The sequence below is a fragment of the Musca domestica genome, unplaced genomic scaffold (genome assembly GCF_030504385.1).
Source record: "Musca domestica strain aabys unplaced genomic scaffold, Musca_domestica.polishedcontigs.V.1.1 8, whole genome shotgun sequence".
Taxonomy (NCBI): domain Eukaryota; kingdom Metazoa; phylum Arthropoda; class Insecta; order Diptera; family Muscidae; genus Musca; species Musca domestica.
In genome coordinates, this window is record NW_026712409.1 from 16,999,915 (window position 1) to 17,023,508 (window position 23,594).

The 23,594-nt window shown below is 36.9% G+C and overlaps 1 protein-coding gene across 4 annotated transcripts in view; it reads left to right on the forward strand.

The window, feature by feature from the left end:
- Positions 1 to 23,594, forward strand: part of LOC101898811 (uncharacterized membrane protein DDB_G0293934) — a 39,209-nt gene that overhangs the window by 8,625 nt on the left and 6,990 nt on the right. For 2 of the 4 annotated variants that reach the window (XM_005177077.4, XM_059130772.1), the window contains exons 3-4: positions 14,268 to 14,577; positions 21,120 to 22,873. In XM_005177077.4, the coding sequence (XP_005177134.1) occupies positions 14,508 to 14,577; positions 21,120 to 22,873 (1,824 nt within the window). In that variant the 5' untranslated portion in view covers positions 14,268 to 14,507. The remainder of the gene's footprint in view (positions 1 to 14,267; positions 14,578 to 21,119; positions 22,874 to 23,594) is intronic. The other 2 variants (XM_059130771.1, XM_005177080.4) reach the window with 1 other exon arrangement.

Sequence of the window (23,594 nt, forward strand, 5' to 3'; positions counted from 1 at the left end):
CAGGTCTTTCAGAAAACACACAAAAATAGAGGTGACTGTGTGATGAACTGGTTTTGATTTATTTTGAAAAAACAAGAATTGGCAATTGTGGCTTTTGGATCAAATAAAAAAATTTTGAGTGAAGATAGAACACCTTCCATACATCTTCTATGGATGGAAGAACTTCCATGGGTCTTCGATAGAAAGAAGAGCTTCAGCGGGAATTCTATGAAGAGAATAATTTCCACAGAAGAAGTACGGATAGAAGACCATAAATTAGTCTTCTGTTGGTAGAAGATCTTTCACAAGTTTTCAACGGATCGAAGACCGTCCACATATCTTCTGGGGAAATAAGAAATTATAAAGGTCTCCTATGAATAGAATACTTATAACCTCTATTATATGCAAAATAAGCATAGGATCCTTTGCAAACTCCACTCATTCCTATATTTCTACCAAAACAAGATCTGGTGTAAAATTGGGAAAATATAGGACACACCTTCTGTGATACCTCTCCCACAAAGGGGTCAACATTTTGAATAACCTAAACGCGAATAGAAGGCCTTGAATAATTATAACCTCTATAATATGCGAAATAAGCATACGATCCTTTGCAAACTTCACACATTCCTATATTTCTACCAACTCAAGATATGGTGTGAAATTGGGAAATATAGGACACGCCTTCTGGAACCTCTCCCACAAAGGAACAACATTCTGAATAACCAAATCGCTCATGAATTGCGAAAAAGAAACATCCAACTCTTTTCAAACCTTACACATTTCAATATTTCAATCAACACAAGATCTGGTGTGAAAATTGGAGATATCGACTTTCTCTTTCTGGTACCTCCCCCACGAAGGGTCAACATTTGGATAACCGAAACCCTCGGGAATTGTTAAATAAGCATCCGTTACTCTTCAAACTTTACGCTTTCCAACATTTCTACAAATACAAGATCTAATGTGAAGTTGCGAAATATTGCCCAGTCTCTTTCTTGTACCTCCGCCACAAAGGGGCCCACATTTTGAATAACCGAAACGCTCATGAATTGCGAAATAAACATCCGATTCTTTTCAAACCTTAAACTTCCCAATATATCAGTCAGCAGAAGATCTGTTGTGAAGATGGGAGATATCGACTTTTTCTTTGCAGTGCCTCCCCCACAAAGGGTCAAAATTTTGAATAACCGAAACGCTCATGAATTGCGAAATAAGCATCCGGTTCTTTTCAAACCTTTAATTTTCCAATATTTTTACCACCACAAGATCTTGTGTGAATATGGGAGATATCGACCCACCCCTCGTATTAACTCCCTATTTTAGATATTTTGAAAATTTGAAAGATTTTTTAGATCAATTTCGCCTTAATGTCTTACATCAAGAAGAAGACCTTCCATAAGGTTTTCACAAGGTCTTCTATTGATAGAGAACTCCCAAAGATCTTCTGTAGAAAAAGACAGGAAGACAGGTCTTCTATGGAAGAATACTCTCCAAAAGAACTTCTATGGAAGACAACCTTTCACAAGGACTTCTATAAAAGAAAACCTTTCACAGAGAAGAAGACCTTCCACAGGTCTTCTATGGAGGAAGACCTTCCACAAGGTCTTCTATGGATGGAGGACATTCCACAAGGTCTTCTATGGATGGAGGACCTTCCACAAGGTCTTCTATGGATGGGAGACCTCACATAGGTCTTCTATGGATTGAAGACCTCCCACAAGGTCTTCTATGGAAGAAGAGACCTTCCACAAGACTTCTATGGAAGAAGTCCTTCCACAGGTCTTCTATTGATGTATAAAACCTTCCATAGGTTTTTAATGGATAGAAGACCTTCCACAGGTCTTCTGCAGTTAGAAGACCTTGCACAGGTCGTCTATGGATAGAAGACATTCCACTAGACAGAAGATGTAGATATAGATAGAAGAACTGTCTTCCACAGGTATCCTATGGATAGAAGGCTATCCACAGGTCTTGTATAGATATAAGACATTCACTAGATACAAGACCTTCCACATGTTCTCCATGTATATAAAATCTTCCCCAGATCTTGTATGGATAGAAGACCACGCACAGGTCTTTTCTGGATAGAAGACCTCCCACAGATTTTCTATGGATAGAAGACCTCCTACAGGTCTTTTATAGATAGAACACCTTCCACAAGGTCTTCTATGGAAGAAGACCTTCCGTAGATCTTCTATGGATAGATGCCTTTCACAAGATCTTCTATCGAAGAATACCATCCACAGATCTTCTATGGATATATGCCTTCCACAAGGTCTTCTTTGGAAGAAGACCTTCCATAGATCTTCCACAGATGGAAGACCTTCCACGGGGCTTCAATGGATAGAAGATCTTCCACAGGTCTTTTATGGATTGAATAACTTCCACAGGTCCTCTATGGATAGAAGACCCTCCACCGGGTTTTATGGGTAGAAGACCTGCCACAGCCCTTCTATAAATAGAAGACCTTCCATTGGTCTTTTATGGAGAGAATAACTTCACGGGTCTTTTATGGATAAAAAACCTGGACGGTATTCTATGGAAGGAAACCTTCCACAAGGCTTCTATGGAGGAAGAGCTTCCCGAAGAACTTCTATGAGACAAGAGGTTCCACAAGGTTTTCTTTGAGAGAAGACCTCCCACAGGTCTTCTATGGAAGAGACCTCCCACAGGCCTTCCATGGAAAATCATCTTTCATATTCTTCGCTTTTTCTAGAAGAACCTGTGGAACATATTCTACATGTGAAGGACCTGCGGAAGGTATTAACATATAGCGGACTTGTGGAACCGTAGAAACGGTTCTACATATAGGAGGCATGTTGAAGCTATTCTACATATAGAAAATCCTATAAATCGCCTATTTTACCTATAAATCGCCTGTGGAAGATATTCTACATTTAGAAAACCTGTGGGAGCTATTTTAAATGTGGAACATCTCTGGGAGGTATTCTACATATAGCAGACCCTTAGGAGCTATTCTACGTATAAAAAACCTGTGCTTTTCCATTTAATGAAGACCTGAAGAAAATCATTTGTGGAATGTATGCTATCCATAGAAGATATGTGGAAGGTATTCCATTTATGGAAGACCTGTGAAGTGTCCAGTAGAATATCGGTTTTTAAAAGACCACTGAAAACTTGTAAAAAAAAAAAAAACAAAAAACCGGTACTGTTAAAATGCTTCATACGGTTTTCTGAAAATGCGAGACCTTCTTTTATGATCATATGATTCCTTAGGTTTTATCTGTATATGGGCAGAGAGCTACACTTAGGGTGCAATATTTTGTAGGGTTTTTGCAGATTTTCTTTATTTTTAAAAAACCCTTTAGAAATCTTCTTAGGTTAGAAGATCGTTAGACATCTTCCGAGCTCTTCTATTGCTAGAAGAACCTCCATAAGTTAACGTTTAGTTGCCTTGCGAGCTCCTCCATGGCTTAAAAAACATCCACAGTTCTTTTATAAGTATTTTTCTTGGTTTCTTATTTTTTTATAAATAAAAAAATGATACCGTTCGAAATTGTCTTTGTGTCAGTCTGCATGTAATCCTCTGTCGATGTGTCTTACTTTTACTTTTATTATTCACGCGATTATTTATTTCGTTATATGAAATTCCACGGGTATGAAATGTGAACACAATGAGATTTTTACAAGATATTATTTTTTTTTTTGCCAAGTGGTTTGTTATGGATGTGTGTGTGTGTGTGTGTGTGTGCATACCACACATTCATACGTACATATTTTCGGTTTATTTATAATCACACTGTGTAAATATAATATGGTGCATTCACCGCTTTTTGTAAACCCCTCCACCCCCTCCCCACTTTGGCATGAAATACTTTAAAAAAACCGATGACTACCACAACAATGAATGGTGATGACACTGTGGTAATAACGCTTACAAAAACCGCAAAACTTTGTTGGTGGCTATTAAATCGATGCGGATGATGATCTGTATAATTTATTAATAATTAATGCAAGGCAAAAAAATTATATACTTGCATGTCTTTACAAATATATGACGATATGTCGCCTTTAATAAATCGCCAGCAGCAACAACACCACTACCACTACCCGTGTTAAGATTTGGAGGGTTTTTTTCTCTTGCCAAAGAGTAATAACCTTCGGATTTCTTTAGTATTACCCCATCATCATGACTAGGATGCCAAGGCAAAATCACAAATAAGTTATTTCCAATGTGACATTTATAGCGAGGTGGGTAGGTGGTGATTAAATTTATCGGCAATTGTGGTCGCTGTGCATGGATCTAAGGACCTTGAATGTCAAACAATTTCCTGCTCAAAACAAAAAATTTACAAATAATTTATTGAAAAACTTGTCCCCAGCATCTTTTTCTTTAGAAAAATTGGGAAAATCAATTTTGTCAAATATAATGGAATTATGGGCCGAACTAGGCCTACCTAAACACTCTTTTTTATTACGAAAAAAGTAGCCAATGACTTATGCCAAAAAAACAATCTTCTTAGGGATCTTCAACTTTATTTACTCAAAATTGATTTATATTAAAACTCTCCATGTTGCTATACAGGGTGAGATGAAAAAACTGCAACCAATTTGAGACTGCCGTCATTTCGAAGCCACTCGTTCGACAGCTGTTAAAATTTTTCCAGTGACAGCTCATTATATTGTTTACAAGCGTACAAAAGTATTTTGGTGAGAATTTTCCAGAAAAAAAAAGTTATTCGTGATGGAATTCAAGCGTGATAGTGTGATTTCTTTATATTTGGCTGGAAAACCACAAGTGGCTATCGTCGGAGTACTCCAGCATTTAAATGTGAATAAATCTTTTGTGTCTCCCGTAACATTGCTCGTTACCGTGATACTGGTAGCGTAGCCAGTAGCGACGTTAAGGAAGTGGACAGCAACATCAGCAGAAATGGTTCAAAAAGTAAAGAAGCGACTTGATCGAAACCCGCCTCGCAGTGGCCGAAAAATGGCTCGTGAGCTGAATATATCGCAATATTTCATTTGGCAAATATTGAAAAATGAGCTCGGGGTAAAGCCATTGAAATTCCAAAAAGTGCAAGAACTTACACCGCAACAGAAAGAAAATAGGCTCAAAAGAGCTAAAGAGTTGCTTCGCTTGGCCGAAAAGGGTGAACTGACGAATTTGGTTTTCTCCGATGAGAAAACATTCCTTGTCGAGCAGTTTTTAGACAAACAAAATGATCGTGTTTACTTGTCAAAGAGGTCAGCTGAAAATGTGCACCTTCGGTTGGCCACCAGAACTCAAGTGCCGGCCATGGTGATGCTGTGGACTGCCATAACTGCCGATGGTCGTTCTCCGCTCGTATTAATCGACCGTGGCATTAGAATAAATGCCGAATATTGTTGCGAAAATATTCTGGAGGGTGTATTAAAGCCTTGGGCGCGGAAACATTTTGGCGCAGAACTAGGACATTCCACAGGACTCAGCACCATCGCACTCAGCACCATCGCGCCACCCAAGAATGGTTACAAAATGAGGTTCCTCGCTTCCATTCCAGCGCATAATGGCCACCAAAATCTCCGGATACCGATTCGTTGGACTATTGTGTCTGGGAATTTTTGGAAAGCAAGGTTGACACTAAAAAATACCAAAGTGTCGATCACCTCGAGCAAGCGCTTCGCCGGGAATAGGCCAAAATATCGCAGAGCAACATTCGGGCAGAGTGTGACGGTTTCATTGGCCGTTTGAAGGCCTTAATTCGTGTCAAAGGTGACCAATTCGAACAAATCTAAATTTATTCTAAACTTTGATGCTATTTCCGACAATTTTTACTTTCATTCAATAAAATTAAAAAAAAAATGTAAAAATTATGGCTTTTGACTTTGTGGCAGTTTTTTCATCTCACCCTCCACTTTAATTTATTCAAAACTGTTTTTTATTATGGGAACTGGGCGGTGCTGGATATTTCATAACCTAAAATTTTTACAAATCAACAATTAAAGGGTACATATTTAAGACCTACTCTTCGTTAATTATTGACTTCTAGTAATTTTGAGGTTATGAAAAATCTCTACCCATTTAGCTTTTTCCTAACCAAATTCCTCATGCAATTTATATTTGAATACACAGCAGTTATATCAGCGTTCTTCTTCTTTTTCTGATTATGGTCATAGTCTATATATGAAATATAAAACGCCACGATCATCTTTATTTGTTGTTATTTCAAATGGTATTCGTGAAAAATATATTCAACACGCAAATGGCTAAAAATGGGAGCAATTGTTGCTACATATATAGTTTTTACAACTTAATTGTTTTTTCTTTTTGTTTTTTTTTTCTGCAAATGCAGAAAACTGTATTTTTAATGAGGATGGACTTACGTAATGTTTGTCATTTCCATGGGGGGAGATATAATTTGCTTTTGTTTTTCGTTTGAGCTATCACTTGCACTTGCACTGTCAAGCTGTTGAAATGGGAGATGGAAAAGTCGAACAAAAAATTGACGTGTGTCGCTTAGAGAAAAAGGGGAAGACGGTATTAGGTTCTGATATGGATAAATATTAGTGTTTTATTCACCTCAACATCCCACACTTTGAAAAAGCCAAAAGATTCTGAGAAACCTGATTTAGCTAAGGTAGCTAAACCTTCTATAGAGAAAAATATATGTTTAAAGTTCTATGTGGATAGACGATATTTTTAAGCCTTCAGTATGCTGAAGACTTTGAGATATTCTAACAAATTAGAAAGCTTTAAGTTCAGCCGTGCCGAACTTTTAATACACAACACCATTTGGAAGGAATTTGGTAATTTTCAAAAAAAAAAAAAAAAAAAAATTATAATAATAAAATAAAATCCGTTAAAAATACCGATTGTAGCCACGATATATATACGACAACGTGGACCTGCATAGGCAGGCAGCTTTTGTCATAAGCCATTACAATATTCGAATGCGAAAATTGAAAATAAAAAATCGGTGAGTAATATAGCTAAAGTCATCAAAATACTGAATATAGAGAGGTACTATTAATGGGGGCTACACCAAAACGCGGACCTGCTCAAACAATTTTCTGTCATAGGCTATAGTATCCATCATGAACTTCAAATACCAAATTTGAAAAAAGTCTGTCATAGGCTGTAATAATGTCGCTAAAATCATCAAAATACCAAATATCGGGAGGTATCGTTATATGGGGGCTACATCGGACCTTCACGAACAATTTTCTGTCATAGGCTGTAGTATCCGTTGCGAACTTCAAATACCAAATTTGAGACATTTCCGGTAAATAATGTCGCTTAAATCATCAAAATACCGACAATCGGGAGGTGTCGTTATATAGGGGCTATAAGAAAGCGTGGACCTTCACAGACAATTTTCTGTCATAGGCTGTAGTATCCATTACGAACGTTAAATACTAAATTTGAAACAATTCCGGTAAATATTGTCGCTTAAATCATCAAAATACCGAAAATAGGGAGGTATCATTATATGGGGGCTATACCAAAACGTGGACCTACATGGCCAATTTTCAATACCAAAAGTCCTGCAGACATAATATACATTTGAGTAAAATTTTATCAACCTACTTCATTTCGTTCAGAAGCTAGAGTGATTTCCACAGACGAATAGACGGACGGACATCTCTAAATCGCCATAGAATTTTATGCTGATCAAGAATATATATACTTTGTGGGGTCTAACATGTATATTTCGAGGTATTACAAAGGGAATGGCAAACTTAATATACCCTCCATACAATGATGGAGGGTACAAAATAGATGTAATTTAAGCCATTAATAAAGTATAGTTTTCCACATTTCTCATTAACATTTCCATAGCATACTTCTAGGCGCTTATCACACTTTTTTACTCTCAGCCATATGGCTAGAGGAGAGGGTATATATAATTTGATACGTCCAAAACGTACCTCATCGAAATAACGGTTTTAGACCATAGGACTCTTTGGACCAAATATGTTTCAGGACATTTGGAGTCGATCTAGCGATATCCGCACGTCTATCTGTCTGGCTGGTGCTCACGATAACTCTCGAAGGGAGTATCCGATTAGATCCAAACTTGGTACATCGTCATATTATTATCAAACTTAGATTGCGTTCGGAGATGGGCAATATCGGACCACTCCTACTGGTACCACCCCAACAAAAGTTAGAAATTTTCAAAAAAAAAAAATTAAAATTACTGCGCAGAAACATTTTGCTTCAACTTTGCAAATCCTAATATTTGCATTAGTTCTAAGTCACAAAGGGTCAACATTTTGAATATTTATAACTCTTTTAAAATGTGGTGTAAGAGTCAGATTGTCTTCATATTACATACATCCCAATATTTTTATTAACCCAAGATCTGGTGTGACGATGGACGATGGTCAACTCCTTATGGTACCTCTCCCACAAATTGTCAATATTTCGAACATTCATGAAGCTTATAAAACGCGAAATGAACATCCGATTCCGTTCAGACTTCAGAATATTTCCATCAACATAAGATCTGTTATAAATATGGTAGAGATCGATCCATCAATTCTGGTACCTCCCCCACAAAGGGTCAAAGTTTTGAATAACCAAAACGATCATAAAATCTGAAATTAGCATCCGGTTCTCTTCAAATTACACACATAACAATATTCTTTATTAACCCAAGGTCTGGCGTGAAGATGGAATATATAGGGCAACCCCCTTTGGGCCACAAAGGGTCAACATTTTGAAGCTCATAAAACGCGAAATTAACATCTGATTCTATTCAGACTTGGTACAGCTCCATATTTCCATACATAAAAGAACTGTTATAAAGATGGTAGAGATCGGACCATTTCTTCTTGTACCTCCCATTAATTGGGTCAAAGTTTTGAATAACCAAAACGATCATAAAATCTGAAATAAGCATTCGATTCTCTTTATATATCACACATCCCATTATTTCTACTAAAACAAGATCTGCTGTGATGATGAAGATATATTGGCACCCTCCTTCTGGTACCTTCCCCACAAAGGGTCAACATTTTGAATATCCATGAAGGTCATAAGACGCGAACTAATCATCGGATTCCATTCAGACGTAGTACATCTCAATATTTCCATCAACACAAGATTTGTTATAAAGATGGTAGAAATCTATCCATTCCTTCTGGTACCTCCCACACAAAGGGTCAAAGTTTTGAATAACCAAAACGATCATAAAATCTGAAATAAGCATTCTATTCTCTTCATATTTCACAAATCCCATTATTTCTACTAAAACAAGATCTGCTGTGACGATGGGATTAATTGGTCCACTCCTTCTGGTACCTCCCCCATAAAGGGTCAACATTTTGAATATCCATGAAGGTCATAAAACTCGAAATAAACATCCGATTCCATTCAGACTTGGTACATCTCAATATTTCCATAAAAACAAGATCTGTTATGAAGATGGTAGAAATCGGACTATTTCTTCTGGTACCTCCCCCACACAGGATTCAAAACCCACAAAGAAAGCGAAACAAGCATCCAACTCTCTTCATATTTCACGCATTCAAATTTTTTGCTAAAGCAGGATCTGTTGTGAAGATGATATACATCTGCCAACCCCAAGTAGGAGCCCTATTGAAATTGAAGATAATCGGTACAAATTTAGATATAGCTCCCATATATATCTTCGTCCGATTTGCCTTTTATTGTGCACCAAACGTGTAATATCAGCCCGAATAGTATGGAATTTTGCACGTGCAACCAAATTAGGCCTAAAAATAAGCATGCCAAATTTGATCGAATTCGGTTCAGATATAGCTATAGCTCCCATATATATTGTTCATCCGATTTGTTATTTTTGTCCTCCGCAGCCGTTATATGCACTCTGTAACAACAATATTTGGGGAATATATCAAATGCAGCCCTGAAATACATTTGCTAAATGTTATCGAGATCGGTTCAGATTTGGATATAGCTTCCATATATAACTTCGTCCGATTTACCTTTTATTGTGCAACAAACGTCTAATATTTGCCCAAATGGGATGGAATTTGGCACATACGACCGAATTGAGTCTAGAAGCTAGCATGTCAAATTTGGATCGGTTCAGATATAGCTATAGCTCCCATATATGCTGTTCATCCGATTTGTTATATTTGTTACCCACAGCCGTAATATGCACTCCGTAACAACGATATTCAGGGAAAATATATCGAATACAGCTCAGAAATATCTTTGCCTAATTTTATCGACATCGGTCCAGATTTCGATATAGCTCCCATATATACCCGACTTTAGGGCTTTTTTAAATAATTTTCTATAAATTCTTCTTTTTAGCCAAAATATCATCAAAAATGTCATCAATAGATTTTGAAGTAATCTGCTAAAAATAGTTTTCAATAACCTGCGATATTCTGATGTGGGCTTCAAAACAAACAGGTGGAGATATCGAAAAGTAATTTATTTTTTTTACTATCTTCCCTAAATATTTAAGTACCTGCATTTATGTATATTTGCAAACAAGTTTTATTATCTAAACATGTGTTGTTTTTTCTGTTTTTGTTATTGTTGCTGTTATTGCTCTCACCTGTTATAAATAGAATCCATAAAAAATATTTACTTTGAATGTTAATCACTTGGAATAGGAACACATGCAAATGACGATATTAATGGACTTTGACTATCATCAATGGGCGGCTTAATGTCTGTCTGCAAATACCAAACATTCCTTTGAAGTGAAAAACATATATATTGCGAAAATTCCATATCAATTTATTTTTTTGCAAAAACGACTTAGAAAATTCAATGAAATGTAGATCGCCATGCCAACTCAAATGATCCAGTTTTCTTTTCGCCACTAACTGTTGAGTTGGATTTTTAATTGTTTGACTGTGATTTATTTATTCTAAACTTGTATCAGTTCAAGGCACTTTCGCCAAATGATAATTTGTAGATTGTTTGCTAATGCGCAATTAAATCCCCTCTTCCCCTCCTTCTTCCTCTCTCACTCTCTTTTCTCCTCCGGATATGAAAGAAATCATCAATAGTTGGTTCAATTGTTTGCCAGCCAGCGAATCACAAAAGATTTTTGGCGAAATCTTATTTTTTGGTGGATTTTTTGTTGTTGTTGAAATTCTGTTGAAAGAAATTTAATTAAATAAATTATTCCCAGCACGTTATGCTTAAATTTTAGTGAAATTTTATACGATTGAAAATTGTATTTGGATGTTGGCATTCGATTTTGTTGGATTTTGGGAATTTAGAAAGTAATTAACCTAAATGTGAAATTAAGAGAGAGAGATTAAATGTTTTAAAGACTTTCTTTGAAAAGGAGATTTGGAATAAGGTTCCCCAAAAGTAGGATTCGACTTTCGATTAATTGATTTTAATCGACATTGGGTTGGGGGAATAAGTACTTGTATTGGCGGTTTTAACTAGGAGAAACCCTGAAGAAAAGGACCAGGCAAGAGTTAGGCACACATGTATGAGAGTAATATTCTCCACACCTCACACTCAGGGTCATTTGAATCAGAGATTAAGAAAAATGGGAGGACATGAATAACACTCTCCGTCCTGCTCTGCACTAGACAATCTTCTTATATTTTATAACCTCTACCATTTTATGAAGGGTATATTAGCTTCGTCATTCCGTATGTAACTCCTCGAAATATTCATTATAGACCCTACAATGTATATATATTCTGGATCAGCGTAAAATTCTAAGACGATCCAGCGATGTCCGTCTGTCTGTCTGTTGTAATCCCGCTAACCTTTGAACGAATTGAGATAGAAGGCCATGTCCGTCCCCGTTTTCATTTTTTTACACCCTCTCTTTGGACCAAATCCGTTTCAGAACATTTGGAGTCGATCTAGCGATGTCCGCCCGTCCGTCTGGCTGGTGTGCATGTTAACTCTCGAAGAGAGTATCCAATTTGGTCCAAACTTGGCACATCGTAATATTATTGTCAAACTTAGATCGAGTTCGGAGATGGACAATATCGGCCCACTTCTTCTGGTACCTCCCCCACAAAAGGTTGTAATTTTCAAAGAAAATATTTTACTGCACAGAAAGAGGAAGGATTATCCGATTTTGCTCCAACTTTGCATCAGTGCTAGGTCAGGTGCCAAAAACGGGCAATGCCGGTCCACTCCATCAACTACCTCCCCCACAAGGCGTCAACATTTTGAATAATTATATGGCTTATAAAATGTGATATATGAGTACGATTGTCTTAAAATTTCACACATCACAATATTTTTATTACCCCAAGGTCTGGTGTGAAGATGAAATACGTCGATCCACTCCTTCTGGTACCTCCCCCACAAAGAGTCAACATTTTGAATATATATGAAGCTCATAAAACGTGAAATTACAATCAGACTTGACACTCTTTAATATTTCTACCAACACAAGAGATCGGACCATCCCTTCTGGTACCTCTCCCACAAAGGGTAACAATTTTGAATATCTAAAACGAAGCTCATAAAACGTGAAATTACAATCAGACTGACAAATCCTAATATATCTATCAACACAAGATCTGTTAAAAATATGGTAGAGATCGGACCATTCCTTCTGGTACCTCCCCCACAAAGGGTAACAATTTTGAATAACCAAAATGGGCATAAAATCCGGAACAACAATCTGGTTCTCTTCAAATTACACACATCAAAATATTTATATTATCCCAAAGTCTGGTGCAAAGATGGAATATATTGGTCTACTCCTTCTGGTACCTCCCCCACAAAGGGTTAAAATTTTGAATATCCACGAAGCTCATAAAACAAATAAACATCCGATTCCCTTCAGATTTGGTAACTCTCAATATTTTTATCAACACAAGATCTGTTATAAAGATCGGATCATTTCTTCTGGTACCTCCCCCCATAGGGTTCAAGATTATGAAAAACAAAACCCTCGAAGGAAGCGTTTCTCTTCAAATTTCATTTATACAAACATTAGTGCTAACACAAGATCTGTTGTGAAGATGATATACCTTCACCTTTTTCAATGCTATTATCTGTCATAACTTGCGGAACATTTAAGTGATTCTTTACAACTTGCTAAAGTTTAAAATTTGTTCGAAAATTTTAAAATTCTGTCCTAAAAGAGCTAAGATAAAATGTAAAAAGGTACTTTACATATGACTCTCATTTGATATTTAAACGTCATATGAATTCAAATTTTATGGCGCCATCTATGGGTCAGAATTTCCATTCATAAACAATTTTGTTATAGGTCTTCTATTTATACTTACGTTAAATTTGCCCGGATTTATAAATTATGATGGGGCAAAGAGCTTCAATGTAAACGTCGCATGATGCACGTGAAATTTTTGTGGGAGGATAGATGATATTCTATGACATTGCTATTTGAATTATTGAACATATCTTCTTTAGAAAAAATAATTAATATTATCAAATCACATTTAAAATCCTTTTTAGCAAAAATATATATCTATTTATCCATAAGTTTGCTTTTTGCCTTCAATTACTTGCTTGATTTACAGTATCGTGATTTGTAGCCATTAATCCACTGCATTTATAAAACAGTTAGCTATTTTGTTGAACAACTTTTTGTAAACGATTTATTGATTTAAATTAGTTTTTATGAAGCGATTTTTTTGTTTTGTTTTACTGACTGTCAGCCGGCCTGGCTGCATGTCTGCCTGCCTCTGGTAGTTGTTAATTTTTCTTATGAGCCTGCTGAATGTCTGCCTCTTTTGCTGATGGTCCCGATAAGACATCATAAATAAATGAATTGCCTTGCCCGCCTGCCTTGTTGATGTTTTTTATTTACTAACTAACCATAGTTTCCCATTTTTTGTTGTTGTCGAATTTCTTTTATTTACTCTTTCTGTTGATAATTTTGTTTTGTTTTCTATTTTGTTGCCTTTTGATGTAATTTGTTTTATTTCCGTTTGATTTTTTTCTTTATTTATTTACTTTGTTATTGTTTTTATCTCTGATCACTTGGCTCGCTTGACTTGAGTTGTTTATGAGTTTTGTTTTTTTTCTGCTTCATTTCTCTCCCGCTCTCATTGATAGTTGATGATATGCCTTGCCTCTCAATTAATTAGCAATTAACGGAAAAGAAACTTCAATTTTGTTTATATTTTCTTTAAATTTCTTATTATCTTTATTTTGTATCTTTGTTTCTGTTTTGTGTTGTCTACTTGTGTCTCTGTGTTTGTGTGTGTCTTTGATAATATTTTTGTGTTTTATTCTCCAAACAACCAACCAACCAACCTACTGAATGACCATCAACCAACACCACCACCACCAACAAATATTACTACTCCTCCACCATTATTGTTGTTTGTCCACAACTCTATTTTATCAACGACGATCATTTAACGAACGGCATCAACAGTTTTGGAACGAAATCTAATGCAATTACTTGGTACAACTTGAACAACCAACCATCCACCCACTCATCCATCTCTCTTGGTGAGATAAGAGGAACGCAGGGAGCAGCAGCTGAAGAGAAAACAAGAGTTGTTGTTTACATTGTTTTTTGTTTGGCTCTCGCGATAATCAAAAGTGTTTCAAAACGTCACCCCCAACAAAATTGTTTGCTACAGCGCAACAACACACCGCCGTGTACAAAGTTATGGATCGAAGTATGGATTCAATTGGCAGCTGTTCTCTAGATGTCGATGCTGAATCATCTGATATATCAGGTATAACAAGAAGCAAAAAAAAAAATCAAAAATCACCAACCACCTTTAAAAACCAAATCAACCAAAGGTCATGCCAAACAATCAAACATATTATTGTACAGTGTGAATCAAAATTGGACATCGCAAAGCAAATTTTCAGGAAAATTACATCAAAGGGAACCCTACAGGTGGTAAATTAGAAAAAAAAAAACATTTAATTGGATTAATTGCAAAAACAAGAAGAGATCAAAATATTTTATGTATTAAAGTCTTTCAAGGACTTCCCATGTGTAGATGGCCCCTCAAAGGACCTTCTGCGATACCGAATTCAAGGCATAAAAAACCTTCCAAAGGGTCTTCCATGTTCATAACATTACACAAAGACTTCTATGCATAGATGACTATCGGAAGGTATTTTATAGGGGAGAAATTTTATGTTTACATTCCATATCGAAGGACAGTAAAGTAAGTTAAGAAATCGTGTCAGTGTAACAGCTGCTTTTAAAGCCTCAGCCATGTGTCAACAGGGGACCTCAACATAAAGGACCTTTTCGACCAAATCCGTTTCAGGGCATTTGGAATCGATCCGGTGTCAATCAGCCCTTCCGTCTGTCTGTCTGTTTGTCTTACTGGAGCTCACGATAACTCTTGAAGAGAGTATCTGATTTCGTTCAAACTTGGTACAGCGCAATATTATTATCAAACGAAGATTGAGTTTGGAGATGGACAATATCAGTCAACTCCTTCTGGTAACTCTCCCACAAAAGGCTAACATTTTCATAGAAAATAATTTATCTCATGGAACAAGAACGCATCATCCAATTTTGTGCAAGCCTTGCAAATTCTAATATTTTTATCGGTGTGATAGGTCAGATGCGAAAATGGAGGATATCGGCCAACTCCTCCTATTGTCACCCCTATAAAGGGTCGAAATTGTGAATAATCACAATTTTTATAAAATGTGAAATAAGAGTCTGATTTTTTTTTGAAATGTTGTACATTTCAATATTTCTAACATTTCTAGATCTGGTATGAAGATAAGACAGAACGGACCACTCATTCTGGTACCTCCCGCACAACAGGTTAAATTTTTGAATAACTATGACACTCATAAAACGCGAAACAAGCACCCAATTAATTTTATACTCGGTACATCTCAATATTTCTACCAACATAAGATCTAGTGCGAAGATGGAATATATCGACCCTCTCCTTCTGGTACCTCGCCCATAAAGGGGTCAAAATTTTGAATAACCATAACGTCCATAAAATGAGAAAAAACATTTGATTCTTTTAAAACTTCACACATTCCAATATTTCAGCCATCGCAAAATCTGGTGTGAAGATGGAATAGATCGACCCACTTTTTCGGGTACCATTCCCACAAAGGGGTTAAAAATTTTGAATAAGCAAAATGCCCATTAAATGTGAAATAAGCTTCCGATTGCTTTCTAATTTTAGACTTCGCAATATTTCTATGAACATTAGATATGGTGTGAAGATGGAATACACAGGACCACTACTTGTGGTAGCTCCCCTACAATAGGGTTAAAATTTTGAATAACCAAAACCTTCATAGAATGAGAAAACAACATCCGATTCTTTTGAAACGTCACAGATTCCAATATTTTTGCCATCGCATAATATGCGGTGAAGATGGGAAATACGGGACCACTCTTTCTAGTACCTCCCCCTCAACGGGTTAAAAGTGTTTAATAATTGAAACGCTCATAAAATGCGAAATAAACATTCGATTGCTTTTAGATTTCACACATTGCAATATTTCCACTCCTTGTGGTACCTCCCCCACAAGAAGTCAGGATTTTTGATTAATTGTATCTCTCATAAAAGGCTAAATAAGCATCCGATTCTCTTCAAATTTCACACATTGCCATAATTCTATTAACATAAGATCTGGTGTGAAGATGGGAAATATCGGCCCATTCCATCTGGTACCTCGCCCACAAAGGGGCCAAAATTTGGAATAATTGCAATTCTCATAAAATGCGAAACAAACATCAGATTCCCTTCAAATTTCACACATCACAATATTTCTATTAACATTAGATCTGGTGTAAAATGGAATATATCGAGCCACTCCTTCCGATACCTACCCCACAAAGGGTCAAAATTTTTGAATAATCGTAACTCCCATAAAATGCGAAATAAGTATCCAATTCCCTTCCGATTTCACACATCGCAATATTTCAACCTACGCAAATTCTGGCGTGAAGATGGGAAATATCGGCCCATTCCTTCTGGTACCTCGCCCACAAAGGGGCCAGCATTTAGAATAATTGTTATTCTTATAAAATGCGAAATAAGCATTCGATTCCCTTCAAATTTTACACATTGCAATATTTCTATTAACATAATATCTGGCTCGAAGATGGAATATATCGACTCGGTTCGTCGGGTACCTCTCTCACCAAGGAGTCAAAATTTTGAATAACCAAAACGCTCATAAAATGCGAAATAAGCATACGATTCGTTTCAAACTTTACACATTCCAATATCTCAGCCAGCGCAAAATCTGGTGTGAAGATGGAAAATATCGTCCCACTCCTCGATCTGCACACTAGGGTTAAAAATTATTTTGGCCCTTCAGTGGGTCAAATGATTTTTTGGTTTATGCAATTTGACTCTTTCACACAGAAGATTAATAAAGGCCCATGAAACGAATTTTCCACAGAAGAGCTATAAGCGGTTATCTTATGTATATGAGATATATGGGCCTCTTTACCACAATTCAGTGTTATTTTCTCTTGGAAAAAAATAGAATTTTTGGAAAGAGGGTTTTTTGTAGTTTTCCTTTTTCAGATGGTTGATCCTTAGACTCCAGAGAAAATTAGTCTGTTCGAGAAAATTAGTATTTTCGAGAAAATACATCTCAGAAGATTAACATGTATTCTCATAGAATATTAGTTAAATAAATAATCCATAGAAGATTAAAGGGTCATCATCGTATTGAAGAAAAAGTAACCTTTTTATCAAAGATCAATAGATACTCTTCTCATAAAAGACGAATAGCAGTTGTCACCTTTGAATGTTTATTAAGGTTCTCCTTGTGAAGGAGGGCAATCATTTAGTCTTCGAAGTTTAGCATGTATTCTTGTCATAGAAGACCAGTGAAACAGATAATCCATGGGAAATCAAAGGATGATGTACTTATGTGAGATAAATTGAAATCGATTTTCCTCGAAATACCAAAGGTATAGGTTTCTTATATACATAATACTACTTAACGCTTATACCCATACCTTAAAAAAGATCCAAAAGTTTCAATTTCAAATGTAGTATATCTCTTTAAAATCCAACACTGCTTGAACAACTTGTTTTCCAAACTTGTAGTGCCTACTTTTAGGCATTGGCATGCAATAGACCCATTGCGTGCTGCCAATACAAGAAAAAGTTTATAATATAATTATTTTTAATATAATATAATTCTGATTTACCACTTGGTTCCCTGATGATGTAAAGCAACGGATTATTATTAAATTTTTCTTTCGTTTGTATTATAATGTACAGAGACAACTCAAGTTCCACGTTAATATACCTATTACAACACCCAACCAACTACTTACTACTACCACACCTTGACAACCAACTAACACATGGCAAATGGATTTTGTTTTGTTTGTTTAGCTTTTCTTTTTTTTACCGGTATTTAAATGTCAACTGTGTGGCGGATATTACTCAAAACCCTTTGGTGCTTGGGAATTTACTCCAGTACCAGGCAGCACACCTTCTTTACACAAAAAAAAAATACATAATATGACACAAGTTTTAATAGGGTTTCCCCAAGTCATCATATGCACCTTCCTTGACTACCTTACTCCAACTACCACCTTGGGCAAAATCCTATCGGGGCTAATTTATGTTTTTTGTTTTCTTTGTAATGTTTCGTTTTGTTTTTGTTTCTTGTTATCCACATCCCACTAACCACCCACCCAACAATCTGAAAATCAAAGAAAAAATATTATTGGTATTTTCTTGTTGTTCTTTTTTGTACTTGTTTTATGTTTATTATTTGTTTACAAAAGAAAAGAGTTGAATACCCAAACCCCCTACTCTGTGTATATTTTGTGTAGGCAACAACAACAACATGTATAGAAATCCACACATCTTGTCCACTTCGAGTACCACCACCCAACCATTCAAGTTTGTGACCGATTAATGTGGTGGGCTTACTAATATACATATTACGGTAGTATGGCTCCTTCCTACTTACCTACTTCCCCCAGGGAGCAGGAGCTTAACAAAGAGTATGAAAATTTAAAGTACACCTTACAATCTATTTTAAAACACACACACGTATATACAAACACATTGTTTCACATCTAGTTACCCCATGGGTAGTGCATAGAGGGCACCCTGAATAGTCTAATGGACTTTAATGGACAATAATGTATAAATAGCCAAATTGAGCGGACAACCAACCAAACAAAAGGTTTGGTTTACATTTTTTGAAGGATATCTGTTTTTTTAGTTCATTGAAACTGACCTAGTAAATATTGTTGTCCTTTAAAGTGCACCAACACACACACGTATTTATAGGAGTGAACCTACACACACACCTACCACAAGTATATATCCCCCTTACAAAGCACGGTTATTTTAAGTTCTTTGTATCCATTTTTTTCAATTTTGTCTTTTATTTTAAAGGTGATAGTTGTACGCTTCAGTGGTGGATTTCAAAAAAGAAAAGTGTCTTTGGTAATAATAAACAGATATCATTTTTATATTCCTTACCAAAATTTTAAAATTTTGAGTGAAAAAAATCTATTTAAACAACGAATATTGAGATTGGAATTCTTTTTATCGAAAATAGTCAAATGTTAAGTAGAAAAAAGCATTTAACAATATTTAACGAAACAACAAATATTTGAAAGCATACTTTCAGGCGCTGTGAAGAAAAGGACCAATATTAGTTTGATTTACACTTACAAAAGTCCTGAAGGCATCCAAGAAGTACTTTTATGAAAGGACAGGAGGTTTAATTTATATACTTCTACGGGATTGAAAAAAAAACAAGAAAGAAGATCAGAATATCTTATAGGATATATGAAGATCTCACCGAAAATTATTGAGACATAGGACATCATTTCATAGAAGACCATGAGGTATTGTCATTGAAGACTAAAATATATATCTTTGAGACTGCCAGAATCAGTTCTCTTAAAGGGAGAAGGTCACCGAGAGCCAGGAGGTCTTCTAATAGAAGGTTAAAAGGTATTTCCATGAAGGCCAGATGTCCTTCTCTTAAAGGCTAGAATGCCCTATCTTAGAAGGGCACAAAGTCTTCCTTAATCGGTCCAGAAATATTCTCCGAGAAGGGCAGATAGTCTTCTTATGGAAGGCCAACAGATCTCTGAGAAGTCCAGAAGCTCTTATCACAGAAGACCGAAATGTGTTCTCCAAAAGGACCAGAAAGTCTTCTCATAGCTGGCCAGAAGGTGTTTTCATAGAAGGCCAGAAGGTCTTCTCTAAGAAGGCTAGAGGGTCTCCTATAAGAAGATTAAAAGGTGTTCTCATAGAAGGCCAGAAGGTCTCCTCTAAGAAGGCCAGAAGGTCTTCTCATAGAAGATCAGAAAGTCTTCTCATACAAGTCCAGAAGGTCTTCTCATAGAAGACCAGAAGGTCTTCTCTTAGAAGTCCAGAAAGTCTTCTCATAGAAGGCCAGTATGTCTGTCAGAAGGTCTTCTCATGGAAGACCAAAAGGTCTTCTCATAGAAGACCAAAAGGTCTTCTCATGGAAGGCCAGATGGTCTTCTCATGGTAGGCCAGAAGGTCTTCTCATGGAAGGCTAGAAGGTCTTCTCATGGTAGGCCAGAAGGTCTTCTTATAGAAGGCCAGAAGGTCTTCTCATAGATTCCAGTTAGTCTTCTCATGGAAGGCCAAAAGGTCTTCTCATAGGAGACCAAAAAGTCTTCTCATAGAAGGTCAAACGGTCTTTTCATAGAAGGCTAAAAGTCTTCTCATTGAAGGCCAGAAGGTCTTCTCTTAGAAGGCTAGGAGGTTTTCTCGTAGAAGGTCAGAAGGTTTTCTCATAGAAGGCCAAAAGGTCTCTTCTTGAAGTCCAGATGGTCTTGAAGTCCAGATGGTATTTTCCTAGAAGTGCAGAAAGTCTTCTCCTAGAAGGCTATAAGGTCTTCTTATAGAAGAGATGACCAGAAGGTCCTCTCATAGCCAAGTGATTTTATCTGAAAGACTAGGAGACATTTTCGTAAAAGAAGATATTACCTTGAAATGCTGTACTTTTTTCCAATAGATCGGAATGACTTTTAAAAGAATTAGAAATTAGGGACCAATTGGGTATCTCATAGAAGACCAGGAGCCTCCTTTTGTAAGGCGACATGGTCAACTATAGGTTGAGAGACACACATTTTCAACTAACTTCCTCTTTTTCTGGGTACCAATGCACTTTTCTCAAAATACCAACAATTCTATGGTTATGGTTCGGTTCTTTCTCCTCTTAAGTTCAATGGAAGATAAAATATTTCTTTTCTCCACTTATCCAATTTTTTCAAAATTCTAATAATTCGTTTCTTACCTCCCTGCAGATACAAGTGGCAGTTTAAATTTTCCCACACCCATTTCCATCAAGGACATAACACGAGAATTTACCGCCAACATACGCGAACGTTGTTCGGTACAGACAGTTAAGAACAATACCACAGCCTATGTGGATCCCATTACGGGTCAAGTGTGCATTGCCCTGACAAACAATACGACGACTACCACAACAAAACAACCCACAGCGACAGTGAATAACAACATAAACACCGTGCTGGAAACGCACAACAGTAAAACCACAGTGACGACCACGAATAACCATCATCAGCAGCATCACCATCAGCAACAGCACATATCATCGCCACAAACCCCCATTGCCGCCGCAGTCGATACATACGAAAAGAAACCGAGCTATTTAAATTTGGCCTGTTGTGTTAATGGATATTCGAATATAACCACATACGATTCGAAGATAAGACAAGACATAAATAAATCGCGCGAAGTTTCGCCCATCCGACCCTCGACGACTAGTTTACAGTATTGCAAGAAGAGTAACTCGCTGGCACCGCCCGTTCTCTTGGCAATGCCTAATGTTAATGTAACATCACCCCATCACCACCACCATCATCATCATCTGCCGCACATGGCCACAAATGGTGGTGGTGGCGGCGGAGCCATTATGACCACCATTGGCACCAAATACACAATCATTGAGAACAACAACCACTCACAGAATGGTGGCCCTGATAGCAGTCTACACAACCTAAGTGTTGGAGATGATATTGGTGGTGGTGGTGTCGGTGTCAATGGCGGTAATACGGTTACCCGCAGTTTCATACAACAGCGTGTGGAAAGACTCTATGGGCCAGGTGCTCTAGCTCAGGGCTTTTATAGTCCCAAAAAGATTCGAGAATCGCCTCAACGTCTGAACCGATCATTGAACAGTGAAAATGGTGGTGGCGGTGCCACCTCCGAATTGGTACGTAAATTTCAGGAGTTATCACCCAGTAAAGATTACAACAAATTTCGTGAGAAACTATCATCGAATGGTAAGCCTTCCCTACCACCCGCCAATGCGTCATCATCTGCTGCAGAGAATTTAAATTCCGAAAACAACAACATTGATTTACCATGTCTGAGACATTTATCGCAGGAATTTAGGGCCCAGCTGCCCATAGTGTCGCCTAAAAGGAATTTCTCTAGGACTTCCCCCGGTAGGGATCTAACAACGACAACTGCCTCTGCCAATAATAAAAACGTCAGCCAGAACAGCAATAATTCATCCTCCTCCACCATCATAACTACAACCACCACCATGACAGTAAATAAAACACAAAACTACAGCACAAGCAATGGCATTACAACCAGTAATTCGGATATCACCAACAACACCAATACCACGACAAACAATCATCAATCACATCCCGATCTTGTTTATAAGTCACAAAATTTAAATTCATCCTCCTCCTCATCCACCGCTGCAGGTCCAATGGGTAGCGATGAAGTTGATCGTAAAGTGCAATTAGATGCAAATCCAATCGAATTGTTAAAAACTCCACCAAAATCTACACCATCACCCTTGTCATCGTCTCTGGCAAAGTCTTCGGAGGAGTTGTTGGTGATAACTCCCAATGCCCATATTTCGAATAATGAGACTGCTGCTGCTGCTGCTGATAAACCCACAACAAGTAATGGCTCCGCTGCCAGAGATGGCCATTTCTTCCTTAGACAATTGAAAGCTGAACAGAATCGTTTATTGGAGCTGGCAGCTGTGGCTGAGAAGTACATGGATGCCCTGGCGGTAAGTAAAATATATAACTATTCCAATTATAATGTCTTGAGATTCCAGGATTCTTTGGAACTGTGTTGATCGTATGTGTAATGAGGATTGGCCGGTACTGTCTGTTTCCTATTTGTGGCTTTATAAATAGGCTGGTTTGTGGGCATTGCACCCTCTTGACAAAATTCAATTTTTTCCATAATTACAGGAAAAAGTCTGTAGATTATGTAGAGAAGCTGAAAATAGAAGCCACGGTTTTTGACTTTTTTAAAGTTTGCTTCCCAAGAGAACTAAATAGAGGGGGCAGATTTCTCATTCCATACATTAAAATACTTGGTTATTTATTCCATTTCAATATACGAATAAGATTTTCCGTTAATAAACAAAATCTCTTTACATTCTATCAATTCTCTCTGTTTCATACATGGTAACACCATACAATTGCTTCATATGAATTTCATATCTGGCAACACCACTTGCATTTGTGTCAAGAACAAACAAACAAGAGACGTTGCGAATGAAAGAATTCATGCGACATTGGAAAATAAATAAAGTTTTAATAGATTTTTAGGCAATAAAATGACTCGCAACGATGTGAAAATACATGCCAAATGTTTGTGCGTAGAAAATAAGTGTGAAAATTTGAGAAACAACAGGAATTTAGTAGAAAATGTGATTTGATGAAGACAAAAGCCTCGTTTTGTGTGACACTGTTTATGTTTCAGAAAACTAAAAACTGTTT